Source organism: Cryptomeria japonica, chromosome 2 (genome assembly GCF_030272615.1).
Source record: "Cryptomeria japonica chromosome 2, Sugi_1.0, whole genome shotgun sequence".
NCBI lineage: Eukaryota > Viridiplantae > Streptophyta > Pinopsida > Cupressales > Cupressaceae > Cryptomeria > Cryptomeria japonica.
In genome coordinates, this window is record NC_081406.1 from 189,841,150 (window position 1) to 189,856,948 (window position 15,799).

The 15,799-nt window shown below is 33.6% G+C and overlaps 1 protein-coding gene across 1 annotated transcript; it reads right to left on the bottom strand.

The window, feature by feature from the left end:
- Positions 1–12,346: 12,346 nt before the first annotated feature.
- Positions 12,347–15,596, bottom strand: LOC131044378 (gamma-glutamylcyclotransferase 2-2). Its single transcript, XM_057977699.2, has 9 exons — positions 15,076–15,596; positions 14,744–14,863; positions 14,556–14,632; positions 14,092–14,148; positions 13,934–13,990; positions 13,568–13,608; positions 13,302–13,370; positions 12,971–13,050; positions 12,347–12,857 (listed from the first exon to the last, which is right to left on the bottom strand). The coding sequence occupies exons 2-9, from the start codon at positions 14,850–14,852 to the stop codon at positions 12,769–12,771; spliced, it is 579 nt and encodes a 192-aa protein (XP_057833682.1). The 5' UTR covers positions 14,853–14,863; positions 15,076–15,596; the 3' UTR covers positions 12,347–12,768.
- Positions 15,597–15,799: the final 203 nt, after the last annotated feature.

A 15,799-nucleotide genomic window follows, 5' to 3' on the forward strand; every position in this document is an offset into this window, starting at 1 on the left:
CATCAAACTCAAGGTCTCAAGTAGACGTGGCAAGGCCTACATATTGACTAGCACTATAAACTTCAGGAACTTCTAGCACTGCTAATGTATCAAATTTGAAAGTTTAAACACAATCCATGATATTGTGATACCTAGTAAACTTATCATAACATGAGTGGAATGAGATTATATTTTTAGTGAGCACCCAATTAGAGAGAAAAAAGACTTATTAATATGTGTTGATAGTGTGGAAATGTAGGGAGGAACAAAATAATGCAAATGATGTAAGGATGCAATGATGGGTTCCTGCTATGAGTCCATTTTAGGTACCCATGAATAAATGATCTCTTCCAAACAAAGTAAAGGAGAAAAACCACATAGGAAAAAAGTCCTCACCAAAAGAGAATGAAAAAAATGAATATTTTTTATGATGTGTCTAAAATATTCTCAGATGTCTCCTTTTCCATGAAAGATGATGATTCCACAATCAAATAAAATGCATGCCCAATCAATAAAGAAGGTGAGAAACTAGGACTATGTGAAAACATATGTTGAACAACCCATTAACAAGAAATCTAAAGGAGACAGATCGAAGTTGTATTCCTAAATGATTTCTGCTAGTTGTAGTATTTAAAACCAGAAATGGTCCTATTGAGGTGGCAATTAGATGAATCCCAATAAATCTGACTACTTAATCAAAAATAAATATCATACATAGTATTAGAGTAGCAAGATAGATTCTTTTGTATTAATAACTTGGTATGCAACATACATTCCTTATATCTCTTTTTTATGTATATCTTATATTTGTTGCCTTAGTCTTAACTTCTAGTCTTAGTCACCTAGTGACCATCTATTCTATCTTATACTTATATCTTTGTTTAGGTCCACAACCCTTTGATAGTAGCTTTATAATAAATTCTAAGATTAATATTGCTACACCCTTATCTCTTCAAAATGTTGTCTATAGTCTATTTCCTGTTCAACATCATCCCCTCGAAAAAACCTTGACTTGCCCTCAAGTCAATTACTCTTCTTCTATGGTAGGATGTCTTGATAGATAACATGTAGGGTTTAAAGCTTGTCATCACACAATTTCTTTTTTTGTCTATAACTGATTAATATGAATGTGGAGTTCTAAGAGTTGTGTCTCCACTTCAGTCAGAGATGTCAGGATCTACAAGTTATGTCGAAAAGTTTGTGCATTGTTTACCAATCCAGTCATGTGGGCAAGTTTCATGCTAACAAACTCTCGTAGCTTTCAAAATCTCATTCTTCCCTTATCCATTTAGTCCAATTGCTACTGGCATTGATCATGGAGACCCTAAATATTCCCTCGGGTGGTCCCATCCAAATCTTACATGGCATAATATTGTTGGTATTTTTTTGATATAAGACCTTCGAGCTCCTCCATATTATCCCAAATAGGTTTTACAAGTACAACTAGTTGATCTTTGTGGTCTATATTTTAGTGAGGATCAATTGGGTATTTAAAGTTGTCTTTGTAGAAGCACAACATTTCTGACCCTCATCCTTCTTGTGTTTGTCAAACTCCTTAAGCACTTCTTGTCGAATGTTGTCCTTCTACACTTTGGGTTCTTAAAGAAACTCATCAATCATCAACCAGAGATTTTTTGGATTAAGCTGAGAGAGGTCCCCTTTAATCTATGGGAACTGATTCTATATGTCCTTGATAATTTTCTCCACTTTGTTGGTTATCTCCACATGCCCCATCAATACTTCTTCCCCAGCCATCTATTGCAATATATTACCAAATTGAAATTTCTACAACAATGTGATCCTACCAATATCAAATCTGTTTCGAACCACTAAAACCTAGAGTAGTGGTGTTGTAGTGTTTGGTCCCTATTGTGTGTGTGTTAGAATTTGTTAGATGTGTGCCATTGCAGATGATTTCTTGGATGCTCCATTGGGAGGTTGTAGAGGAGGAGGATTTGTTATGAAAGGCTCCTTCAACTTTTGCTTTTTCTCTTCCTCACACAATGCACTAGTTCAATTTTAGTGCACCAATTGAAGGGTTTGCTAGTCTAAGAAGACAAAGCAAGCAATGAAAATCAAAAGAAAAGCCTTGCCAAGATCCTACAACAAAGATTTGTTAGTAGTTTGGGTTGTTTCAAATGATTACCCCTTCCTGCAAGAAAACAAGTTAGGTAAACTTTAGATCCAAAAGACTTTGTGAAAATAGGGGCCTTCGACAATGCGATTTGCTTCAAAGATAATTTGCACCAAATTGTTAGCTAGATCACAAGATATTAGCTCGAATAAACCAGATCTAAAATCAAAAATGACAAAATGAAACCCTGAATGACGAAACAAAAATCAAAAAATTGCAAAACCAAACACAGACGTGGTTATATTCCACATAGACATGATTCTGCCACATAGATGCGACTATAAACCCCACAGACGTGGTCCTCGGACATCGGCATGATTCAGAGACATAGGTGCAGTTAAAATTATCGCAAACACGGTTTGGCAACATAGACGTGATTATGCAATCTAGAAAAAAATGTAAAATTATCGAAACACAAACGCTATTCAAGGGCCCACAGACACAACAGAAAAACAAAAACGTGGTTCCAGAAGATGCAGACGCGAAAAGTCGAAATGTTGTCAGAAAATGTTAGATCTACAACTTCAAAAATACAGAATCTGCAACAAAAGATGTTAAATGCAAAAGGGACAAGAGTCCCACCGGGCGTGCCAAAATGTTTACGGTGAAAATGGATAATGGCAATATTGAAAGACTAAATGAATTCAACCACAAAACCCTAGCCTAACAACAACAAAGATCCACCATAACATATGAAGATTACCTAAGACAATGCAAATCAACAAAATCACAAAGATTATACCATCACATATCCAATAGGGTTTGAATCTCCATTCTCCCTATCTCCATTGATCTTGCTTGATATATTTGCTCTCAGATTTTATATGTGCACAAGAGCTCAACAAAGAATGGAAATGTGGTTGCAAGTAGGCTTGATTGTATATGAAAGTTTGAAAGCCTAGTTCAGACTTAGAATGCGTAGGAGGATCGATAATGAGAGAAGCATCCTCTTATATAGAAGACACTATAAGAAATGGAGGGATAAGATTGAGAGGTGTAAAAGATAAATGGTCAGCTAGGATTAAAGGGTAGGTAGAAGAAATAAGAAAATAATGAAAGGGTAGGTAGTGTAGAAATTAAGAGATGAATGACATGTGTCATGGGTAGAAAAGGCTAATGAATTAATTAAATAAATATTCATTTAATTAATAGAGGAAATGGGATCAATTAAATAAATTAAATTATTTACTTAATTTAGGAAAAGGACAATTTAAATAAATAAATGTATTTATTTAAATGAGGAAAAAGGCTAGAAGAGGATAAATGAATTAATTAAATAAATAAAGATTCATTTAATTAATAGAATAATTAGGCTTAAATAATTAAATAAATAGACAATTTTATAATCTTTATACAGTGTCTCAATTCATATTTCCAGTGATGAAGTGTTCTGAAAGTGTGCTTGTCGATGTCCTATATCATGATTGTATTTCCAAGCATATCAGTAATGAAGAAATATGTATCGGGGTCGTTTTGCCAACTTGTCTTGGCTGACAATATGAAAGATGTATTGGAAGTGTTCATGGATGTTCTAGGAATATTCATATTTGGTCTATATGATGTTGTTTTATCAGGTCAGTGCCACATTGTGTCTGGAGTTGGTTTTCAAGGTGATGTGCAGTTATCTAGCTGACAGAGCTTGTTCTCTTGCTTGTGTTATGTTTCTAGGGGTCTATGCCAGCATTGGATATTGTGGTGAATTTTATTTAGGTCCCACTATGCCTTTTGGTGATCTGCATTGAGAAGATTAATTTGGAATATGTATTTCTAGGTTGATTAGTTAAGGGTTGCATATGCCCATATTACTGACTTGGGAGGATGTGTGCCAATATGTGTGATGTTTGGGATTGTATTGGGAGATGTCATGAGGTGTTTTAGGTCCTCTCTATCTCCTAGATAGGACCGATTTCATGGCAATTATTTTTTGGTGTTGACCTAATGGGATCACTCCTTGTCTCTTGTTCTAACCAAGGTAATTGATGTTTTGTGATGATGCGGATGATATATATAGAAGATCAAATCAATGTGGATGTGTATAGATCATTGAAGATGCAAATTTGAGGTAGTAGAAGTGTGTAGTGAAAGTATTGGATCTTAATTATCAATGGTAGCTTAAGGCAATGAGTCAAGAGTGGCTACATTTTAGGGAGATTGTTGGATGTAGTGATGTTGAAGGCTTGTTCATTGTAACTCATGTTTTCATGTATCTTGCTCGAAGATAGTAAGTCTCCTTAGCAAGTCCTTTGTATTTTTTCCTAAGGTAGTGAACCTCAGCTTGCAAGTCCTTCTAGGAGTAGTGAGCTTCCTTGGGAAGTGAGCCCTAAAACAAATATTGTAATATTTGTTTCATATAGTGTTAGTTGATTGTCACTGTGGTTTTTCCCTTCCTGGTTTTTCCACGTAAATCTAATGTTCTCTTGTGTATGTGTGTTCATTGCTTGTTGTTGATCAGATTAAGGATTTTGGAATTTGAATTGTGTTATAAAGTTTTAAGTTCTACTCAAAATTGATTCACCTTGCCAATCTTGGGGTGTGTTCAACATAAAGATCATTTGAGAATTTTATTTACATGTAGTGATTGATATGTTGAATAAGTGACAGTGGGATGGAGCAAATTAGTAATTGGCCTTGGTGGTCAAGTAAATCTCTAGGCTTAGTGATTCTTTGGACTCTATCACCTTTTGTCACATTCCTCAAGAGTGGAACGAGGTAGCAAATCGCTTGGCGAAATGGGCTTTTGAGTAAATGGGGACATGGAGTGTTGAGGACTAGGAAAATTTATCCATTGAGTATTATTAGATGTTAGAAGATTTAGTTATGGAGGACATGAGAGGTTATTTTGATATTTCTGGAGAAAATTGATTGTTCAAATGTTTTGTTTCTTAGATTGTGGCCCCTTGGTGGATTTGTTGAGTTTTTATGCCTTGTAATGATCACTTCTGATTAAGAAAAATGTTACCCCTCTTATTCAATAATAATAATAATAATAATAATAATAATAATAATAATAATAATAATAATAATAATAATAATAATAATAATAATAATAATAATAATAATAATAATAATAATAATAATAATAATAATAATAATAATAATAATAATAATAATAATAATAATAATAATAATAATATTGAGATTAATATTAATAATACACATTACTAATTAGATTTTAACCTTTAGATAAAATAAATGAGTCGTGATATAATATTGATGGTAATAATTATTGGAAAACTTGTATCCCCATAAATGGGTGTAATCTTGGTATTTTTCCTACTCTATATTGTTAGTCTATTCTAGTCGCACTGAAGAATTATAAACTAACATATGAATGTGTAAAGTTTTTGGTCATTAAAAATTTGAAAAATTAACATTATAATTAATAAAAACTTAAATTGTTGATCTTTTTTTAATTAAAATAGGTCTATTACACATTTCAAATGTTTTCCCTTTATAAACTATTGATCATCAAATTCGTACTTGTATGCAAATGTACACTGCAAGTGTGGAACACAACTTGCAAAACAGCGTCCAAGATTTTAGAAGTTATCTTTTAATAATATATTTAAGAATTTCATTTGATTACACAAAAAGCTTTGTTTTAAATAGAATTTCCCTCCATGAAGGACAACAATAATTGGAGTGAGTTTTCTATAATCCATGATATATTTACAAGAATATTTATGAAAAAAACATACACAATTTTTTCTAGAAGAATTCTTGTAAATTTCTTTAAGTTAAAACATAACAAAACAAAACAGAAAAATTTTAAAAATCAATCTAATGCTAACCTAAATGAACAACTCCTTGCACAAGATTTTAACATTTGTAGACTATAGACTTTGCACAATAATAATTTAGACTTTGCACAATAATAATTTAAGAAATTATATTAAACATTCCTAAATGAAAAAAATGTCATCAAGTAGAAAAAATGAGAGAGAATAAATGATCATGATTTTTTTATTTTGTATATTTATCAGTTTAAAATTCTTAAGATATTAAAATAGAATCTAATATATTAAAGAGCTTGTAATTAAAAAATAATCATGGGGAGCTCTTATGACATGAAGATTATTAGTTCATTTCATGTTTTCAATGATCACAAAACTCTTTATTTATATCAAAGCAAAAATTGCTACTTCACTACCCAAGAATAATAAAACCACCAGGGTTACATGAATAATCCTTTCCCACATAATTGGGTCAAAATTTTAAATTCAAAAGGAATGTTATCTTGAAAGTTTTTTATTAATAAGGTGGGGGCTACTTAAATGCTTTGAATTTCCCTAGAGATACTAGTGCAATATTTTGAAGTTATCAAACTCAAGTCTAAATTAATGTCCATACAAAAAAAAATGAATGTCCATACAAAAAAAAGTTAATGTCCATACTATGGATCTATTAGATTTAAAAAATATGTAAAGTGGTTGGATACTTATCCTTTTAGAGAGGATAGACATGCCAATGTAACTATATCATCTACTAGGAACTTCTTTTCAGGTGACAACTTTTTTGGGGGATGTGCTATGCATGTGAAATATTTATTTCTCTGTTTCCTTGTACATGCTTTCAAAAGCTATAAAACAAATGGGGAGCCAAAAATATGACAACTTTTCATCGATATGATTAAAAGCAATAAAATATTTATTGAAGTCATTATGTGGTTATATAGAAAAAATATCATGAAGAATAAGTTAATAGGTCAAGATGAGCATGGAGAGAATACTTTGTAGTTTTGGATAAATCTTATAGTTAAGCATAAAGAAGAAAGTAAAAAAATCAAAATTATGTGTTACAAAAATGAAAAAACTCTAATTTTTCAATGATGGATTGGAGCGAAGTCTTATATGATTCTATTGAAATTCTCTTTCTTTTGAAGGTCTTGAAGGCATTGTTCAATAGATAGTGTATTTGTATGGGTATGTGCTTTAAGTTTTTAATTGTGGCTTTGACTTGAACTTCTAATTCCATTAAAGGGAATATAATTGTATTTATTTCTTAAATATTTAGTGTGTGCATTCGTAGACACTTAAAAATGTCTTTTCACCCAATCACTCGTGTCATCTCGTCATATCACCTAATTCATCCAATCACCACCTAGGTCTCAATTTCATCTAATTCATTTGATCATCCTCTCACCTAATACACATCACCTTATCACATTATCATTTATCGCCTAATAAATATATTAAATAATTCCTAAGTTATTTAATCAATTTATTTCACACACACACACACATACATATTTAAATTTATCTAATTATTATTCTATTTTTGTTTCTTTTAAAATAAATAATATCAATATTTTCAATTTACTCATCAATCAAATCCACTTCACGCATCCATGCATCCAAATAACGCATCCATGTAGTCAGTTAACTCATCTATGCAATCAATTGACTCGCTACATTGAGCCCTTGTGTCCGCTTAATCATTCTTATCTATGATTCTTCTAATCAATCTCCACCATTGATCAATATCAAGTCATGACCGGTAGGTTTCAATGTGAAGTGCTTGCTTATTATTATTATTAACTGAAAGGAGCTCAACGTGTAAATCTATAAGTCAGCCTCTCTCATCAATAAATATCTCTCTTTCTAACATTATCAAGAACAAGCGTTATCAATCATCAAGCATTCAAATCTATATCAAAACATTCATTGAGTATTCAAATCTTATCCATTTTATATCCAAAGAATGCTATTGTCATGTTGGCAAAATAAGCAACGCACATATCTATATTACAAGAAAACATCAAGACCACTGGAGTACTACAAGGGTTTTTGTGTGATAGGTATAATTGTTTATTGTTTTTTTTGTTTCACAGAATGTTTCCTATGCCCATCACTCATACACCCATCCCCCAAAGATGTTTGATTTTTTTTATTTTTGTGTAAGTATTCCTTGAAATTTAATGTAGAACTAAGTTCCATGGTCACTTACACAAGTCTAACCTAGTACAAAGAATACTTATCTTTAATTAGTAGTTTGATGTTTGCAGTAGAGACACTCCAACTCTTAAGAGACTGAGTTTTCTAATAATGGATGCAAAATTATATTAGATTAATAGTGATCAATGAACATGCCCCTATGCCTTAAAAAAATTACAAATGTGACCTTGCTTACCTGGGCAACTTTGAGAGATAAGACTAACAAAATGACAAGTGTCTTAGTCCTATGTCATGTGACAACTAAGGGATAAGATTACATGTGTTTAAGAAACTTTTGGAAAAATTTCTAAATAATCTTAACATGTAAACGTATGTGAAAAGTTCCTAACTAGGAACTAGTTAGGTAATGTGCCTTGTTCGCATTACAAAGGGGAAAAACAAATAGGAAATACCTCTCTTCACACTAACACCGCTCTTAAGTATAACATAGGGAGAATGATCACCAAAAGAAATTGATGCAATGTGTAAGGAAGCTAAGGTAGCAAAACAACTTCCTAAAATAATATTAAGAGAAGGGTTACGCAAAAAAATATAGATCCTTACAACGGTTACAAAAACTAAATAAAAATAAGAAGAAATTGCATTTATATCATAACATAATATTTCCTTGGAGAAAACCCTTTTGGGAGAAAAACCTCACACTCCAAAAGTTGCTCAATATACTTTTTAAAATCAACAAGATTACAATATACTTGTAAAGATTGCTTTTCACGAAAGTATGACTAACCAAAGATCTAGAGGTAACTCAACAGCTATCAAATGCACACAATACAACAATGCACATTTGCAATATAATGCCCCTTAATGTAGAATCTATTCCAATGGAAGATGCTTAAATTAAGATGTAGCAAATGGTCAATGATTATTGAACAACATTTCTCCCATTAAGAAGAGATAAAACGTATGGGTTTCCCATATATTAGAGTGTCTTCAAAGAAGGTTGGTTCCCTTGGCTTATCACATTTGTTGGGAAAAGGGGTAGAAAATAATATAGAAGAAACTCTGAATCCTAAAAGGGGTATACATCATATGTCCAATGCTTGCACTTGTTTAAAATGTACACAATGTGATCAATAAGTTAAACCATAACATACACAACTCAAAGCTTGATGTGTTCTTTGCATTGGTATTTCATATCTAGGTTTAATATCTATGATAGCATTTATGAGCTGAAAATGTCTCTAAATGATAATTTCTCACAACTAAATCCTTATTCTATTGGGTAGACACATGTTGTGACTTGCAATACACATTAATTTCTACAAAAAGATGACAAAAATAAGATTAGAAATTCAAGAACAGACAGTATCATCACAAGATCATATCGACCATTTCCATAATCTTGCACAATAAAGAAGCCTTGAAAAGGTGAAACGTTTATTGAAAGTACAAAATAAAATACAAATCTAAAATTCTCTTTAAAAAGAGTCTTTACAATACTATTTTCTCTTAAAATTGAGTTACAGTGTTTAGTAAAGGCTGAAAAAATTGCCTAACTCCTAACCTAGGTGTCCGTTTTTGTTGTTTCATCAAAATTCTAAAAATTGGGAACATATTAATGAATGATAAATGTTATTTTCTTACCTTGACTTTTCAGTCAAATCTCCTTTGGGTGCTACATGATTTTTCTCCCTAGTTTGATTTTCTTGCCTTGACTTGTTAAGTCAAACCTCCTTTGGGTGCCTAGATGATTTTCTCCTTAGTTTTGCTCCTTGAAATGATCCATGGTGGATAGTGGTTGAGTAACGAATCCTTATTTGTTTTGACTTTATCCATTGAAGATGCTCCTTGAAATGCTCCTAACTTGCTCAAATTGCCTTTAGATATTTGGAAATGTTGTCTTAGTGTCATCCAAACTAGCCCTAAATGTTTGGAAGAAGACGTAATGAATCATTTAACTCCCCAAACTATTGTAACCTCCCTTGTGCATGTTTATAAGGCATGTAGAGAAATTTGAGATGGTTAAAACTCCTTAGAGGGCATACGAGAACTTCTGGGGCAAGAAATTGTCACATGTCCCACTCCTTCATTGCTTCTTCATCCTCATATTTTCATCAAACATAGATCATTGCCCTTCAGTTAACTTTACACTGTGTTGAGTCGACTGTCTTCTTAACATGATCATTGAAAGAGGTATTGTACCATGCTCTTTGGCTAGGACTGTCATTGTTACTTCCAGCTATCTTCTTGATCCCCATCATAGTCGTAGGCAGCACACTGTCATATTTATGGCCTCTATTGTCTTGAAGGTATTTCCTATCTCCATGTTCATACCATGCCTTATAAATGTTATATATCTCATAGGTCAATGTTTAGATATCTTACCCTTTCCCTCTATTGACTTCCCTATGGACTACCTCTTAAAGCTTGGTATTAATGTCCCCTTATTCTTTCTTGCCATGCATCATTTCTCGCATCCTTTGGTCATGTTCACTAAATTATCCTCTTCTTGTGTCTCGTGATGTATGGCACTTAGTTTGCTTATGCATCTCCTTTGATTGTCGTTTGTGGTGTTCTTTGATGATTATCATACATGCGTAGATCTGTCATTTGCTTCATAAGGACCGTCATTGAAACATGTCTTTATCAAGGATAGGATTGTCACTGAAACATGCCTTTGTCAAGGATACGATTGTCCTGTTCAACATTTACTAGTGTTTTACCACTGTCGTGTTATTAACTCAGAAGCCACTGACTTATTCTCCCAAACTACTATAATAGGTTTGTCGAAAAATCCCTTTTCTATCTGCTCTATATAACAATTTGGACATATAATGCTATGCCTTCTGCCCTGTGAATTCACTGTCATTTTTGTGAATTCACTGTCATTTTTGTGTGAGGCTTATCCATTCATGGCTGCCCCCTTGTTACGTACTAAACTACCTTGCAAACTATCTTCTACCCAGCATATATCATTGTCATTCATCGATTCCCACAAATCTATGAGGTGCTTCTGTTCTCATCGTAAACTCATTGTTACACTTATTTTGGGAATTACTGCCCTTGTCATGATATCTTCATGCCACTCTGATTTTTGTTTAATTAATGCGATTGCCTTATGTTCGAGCATCATCTGTCTACCTATCCAATGCTTCGGGTGATCATGGCTCCTTTTAGGTGTATATGGAATCTTACTGTTGATGCTTGTTGATTGTTGCATCATTCCTTGGGATCATGGACTGTACATAGTATTAAATGACACCCCTGACTTTGCGCTTTGTCCATTGTTATCATATGTCTTTTGATGACTTCAAAAAGGATTTGCAACCTCGCAGATATCTCGACATCCAACAATAGACAAAGTTTAATGTGTTATCACTCAAGATTGCTTGTAGGTCTAAAGATGCACCTGCATCATTTTGTCTCCCACCATTTAAGAAAAAGTTGGTCAAACAAAAATGTCAAACCAACAAGAACTAGTAGTGCTAGAAGCCAAAATAAGCTCAGAAAGATGAGAGTGCAAGAGAATGGATGATCGAATTGGGGTTTTATCACAATTAACAATGGAACATTGTGTGTATAATAGAGCTATATCGGTTATTAGACAAAAAATGTGACAATCTGAGAGAAAATATCAATAAATGCAAGAGCAGACATCGAATGGAAAGTTAAAAGAGGCCTCGTGAGTGCCAACTCACACCAGAGCAGGTGAGCAATGAGGACATCAATAAAACTTAAGAAAACATATCGTATTTTGATATTGCTTCCATAGACCAATCTTTGTTGCTGTGTATGCTTTTTCTGCAGTGCTTTTGTCTTTTGCTACCCCTTTGATTTGTACTTTTGGCTGTTCCCCACCATCCATCCCTTCTCATTTTCTGTCAACTGTTTGGCTGTCACTTTTGGCTTATTCCAGTTGGTGCTGATGCTAGCTGTTATTTCTACCCAGCATGTTTTTGTAGGGTGTGCCTGTTTGGGTTGTTGCTTGGCAGCTTGATTGTGTAATTAATTTTCTTAATTCAATATTAAAAGAAAACTAGTAGAGGACATGATTACTCTAAAGTTTAGGAGTAGTCGAGGAAGTTTGACTTTTGCTACAGTATCCAACCAATGGTAAAGATCATTATCAAAAATTGATGGTTCAGAAGAAAATCCATGATCCTATCTGTAAACTTATTAAGCCTGTAAGCTTACTAAGCACTTGCCTCCCCATTTAGTGTTAGGGTTTATGGTCCCATAGACCATTTCAGTCTCCTGGATAAGTAAATTCATTATAATTATTGCAACAACATTTTATAAATCTAACAAGGCGAATAATCCATGGATCAATTACATAGAATTTTGAAACAACCTTTCCAAGTAACATTCAAGTGTAAAAAATTGTTGCTCTGACAAAGTGTCGATACAATTTCAATGTAATTGCCCATCTACTGTGTTTCTCGTTTGCCCTATTTGGCATGAAATTTTTCAAGCCTTTGGCTTGAATTCAACAATGTTGATTCTACTCCTTAATAAAAGAATTGTTACCCTCATCCAACATTGGCACTACCCAATCAATATATGTGTACCTTCTACAATTACAACTGACAAAGAATGAAACTATGATCCGTTTTCCTGCCCCAAATCATGAATTTGAGGATCCATCCATCCCGGAACAAGTCCCACTTTATTCCCTCACAATTTGTGCAGTCAGGTAAAGAAAAGTTGTTGCTGTTAGTGTAAGTGACAAAAACAAGTAGCACACTGAGTTGTTGTAACATTCTATATCTTAGATAAGGTAAGTTCGTCAATGCCTCCAAGAATTCTTCTCACTTCATTTGACAGCTCAATAACTTCATCATCTTCGTGCCCTGCAGCATATTATAATACAATTTGGGAAATCAGATTTTATAGTGACCAAGTGGAAATACCCTTAAGTTAATGTACATGCAAGTTTAAAGGTTGTACATTCAAGAATATTTACCAATGTCATACAAAGCTTTTTCCAACTGGAAAAGATAATCACGGTTGTTCCCACATGGACCAACAGCTTTTGCAATTTGACTGCAGAAAACATATATTTGTGACAGATTAGTAAACTCCAAATACAAAATTGAGATGCTATAGTCCCTAAACAATCCATTCCTTTTGAGATTAAAACTACACAAATCATGCTGAATATCATCATTTCACTTGACCATATAAATTCATGAATAAAAGGCACAGCATCAATCTTTGCCGAAAAAACTAGGTGCAACCAAAAAACCTAAAAGAACAGTATCAAGCAGCCGTTGAGGATAGAAATTGTTATACACCTTGCCATTACTTCCAAAGGAGCTGGGCCAAGAAAGTACTTGTATTTTATATCTGGAGTAGAAGTGAAACTGCAAAAAGCAATAAGACCAATGTGACATAGCTATTTTGTTGAGAATGCAAAATAAGAAACATTGTATATGCAATAACCATGTTTCTATTATAACAATCAATTATTTATGCCCACTTAATAAACAACGATGAGATAAAGCTCTGTAATCTAAAAAAACCAACTACATTACTATAGATCATAGAGCTAGGTACATACACTAGAACTCCAGACAGCAAAGGGGTTTCAGAGTCTGCCTCCTGCAATAAACAATTAAGATAATATTTAGATATTTAATTATATCTGCTTACAGCATGATTATTTCTATTCATCCAAATATGTTGGACAATCATAGAGCTATTTTGCCTGTCAAAATTTAAATGCTCTGCACCGTAAACAGCATAATATTTTTAAGCAATTCCCTTAACATTTGTATTCAGCATATATTTCAAAGGTATGAATTGTATGCACAAAGCTGGTTTTGCAATTTGAGGCTAAAAGATATTTACTTACAAACTTTTTAAAAGAGAAAAACACATTTCAAATTCCAGCTGAGTTTTTTTTGAAGAGGATAAAGGCTCTTACTTGGTAGAAATCTACATAGGTCTTAATATCATATTCGCACTCCCTCCTTTCCAGATACTGAATGATATGCCAATAAATGAAGGTAGAATGTCAGTATGTTTATTTGGTATTGCTCATAAATTATTAAAACTAAAGGAAATGTCTAGTCTTGCATTCACCTCTAAAGCCAATCTTTCCTTTTCAGGACTTCCTCTAACACAGAAAGCTGTACCCCACTGAAGAAGCCAATAAAAACAAGATCAGAACATTTGAAAAATCAGTGAAACTGCAGAATTGTTGGCCTCTCAAAATAAGAAAAATATACAGAAATTTAATAATAAGACTAATGAAACAAAATTAAATAAACAGAGACCATTAGCCCAATTTATCTACCATAAATTTTAATGCAAACAGCTAGCCTAACTTATTCTCACCCTGCAAGGCAAACAGCCATGGACTTTCATGGTTTATACTTCACAGCCAAGTGATTGAAATTTAAAATTACATTCTCTACATAGATTGTTTCTTTAGTTAAGTAATGCAATTACATAATCTATGTACTACATCCATATGTCAATTTCTCTAAATTGCAAACAAGTAAAAACTAGTGTTTATACCCACTAGAACCAAACAAAGCACTTACACAGACTGCTTCATCCTGGGTTTCCAATGTACAGGTTCGAGCAGGGAATTCTGGGGTCCCACGGTGATCAATGCAGGCTGCAAACACCAGAAACATATCACTTAAACATACATAAAAATGTTCACATTTGGCATTAATGCATTCTTCTTTGGTCAAATATTTGCTTTGGTGTATGGAACTATTCTCACCAAGATGAAAAACTCTTCTGTATCCCTTGATGAAGCCAACAATTTTTTCGTCATAATCAAAACCCGGCCTCCACACCAATGATCCATACCCGAATACCCACATCACCATCCTCGCTAAGGCTGTGAATTCACAAACAACATTAGAATCTCAATCCCCCAATTTTTTCAAATTTGGGTAAAAAAAGCCCACATAGCAAAATATCTTAGCTTTTCATTTGCAACCCATATCAAGAAATAGGCTTAAATCATCATTTGCACAAGACCCACATCCATACACATTGTAAAATTCTCAAATGAAAATGCACTTCCATGGTGAAAGAGGATGACCGTACATGATAAACTCGGCGGCCCTGTTCTGGAATTGTATGCTCCACGTACAGAAGACGGATGAATAAAATTTGCAGTTGAGTATTGAATCCTAGCGAACCTTAACAAGGTCAAGGAATAGAATACAATGTCTGCTAAGGAAACGAGAAAAACCAGAAAACAAGGTAGCAACAGCAAGCACAGAACACCAGCACCGACCAGGCCAAAGGCTTTATCAGAAAAGCGTTTGGATAGGGCAGAGAGGCACCAAATGGATCCTTCGGCACTAGATATGTCAAAACAATGGTACCCAAGTTCCCAACACCAGAATAAATCGGAGATCACGGGGCCACCATAGATCTAGTCGAAGAAACCGTAAAACTTGAATTCAGACACGGAAGGCACAGGTGTCTGCGCTTGAGCTGCCGCGTTATAAGAGCCTCTGAACAAGTTTGCACATAATATATAGGCAAAGATGTTACAGAGGCTCCTGCGGATTTTGAATTGAATTGGCCTCCGAGTCCTGTTTACGCGGCTTTCAATGGATTCAACTTACCTAATAACCTTTCCACTAATTAATTTCAGCTTCCTCGTGCATGGCATAGCATGACATGATGATGTGGTGATGTATGGATGATCCTAAAGAGATTTTTTCGGTATTGATTATTGTGTTAGTCAAAACACCGTTAAGAGTCGGTTGCTAAATGTGTGATTTTTGGCTAATTAAATAAAGAAGTATAATCACATAAT

Coding starts and splice junctions, on each gene's coding strand:
- LOC131044378 (XM_057977699.2), bottom strand. CDS start 14,852: ATGGTGATGTGGGTATTCGGGTATGGATCATTGGTGTGGAGGCCGGGT. Junction 14,149..14,555: donor CCCAGGATGAAGCAGTCTGT/GTAAGTGCTTTG, acceptor TGGCTTCTTCAG/TGGGGTACAGCTTTCTGTGT. Junction 13,051..13,301: donor CCTTTGGAAGTAATGGCAAG/GTGTATAACAAT, acceptor TGTTTTCTGCAG/TCAAATTGCAAAAGCTGTTG.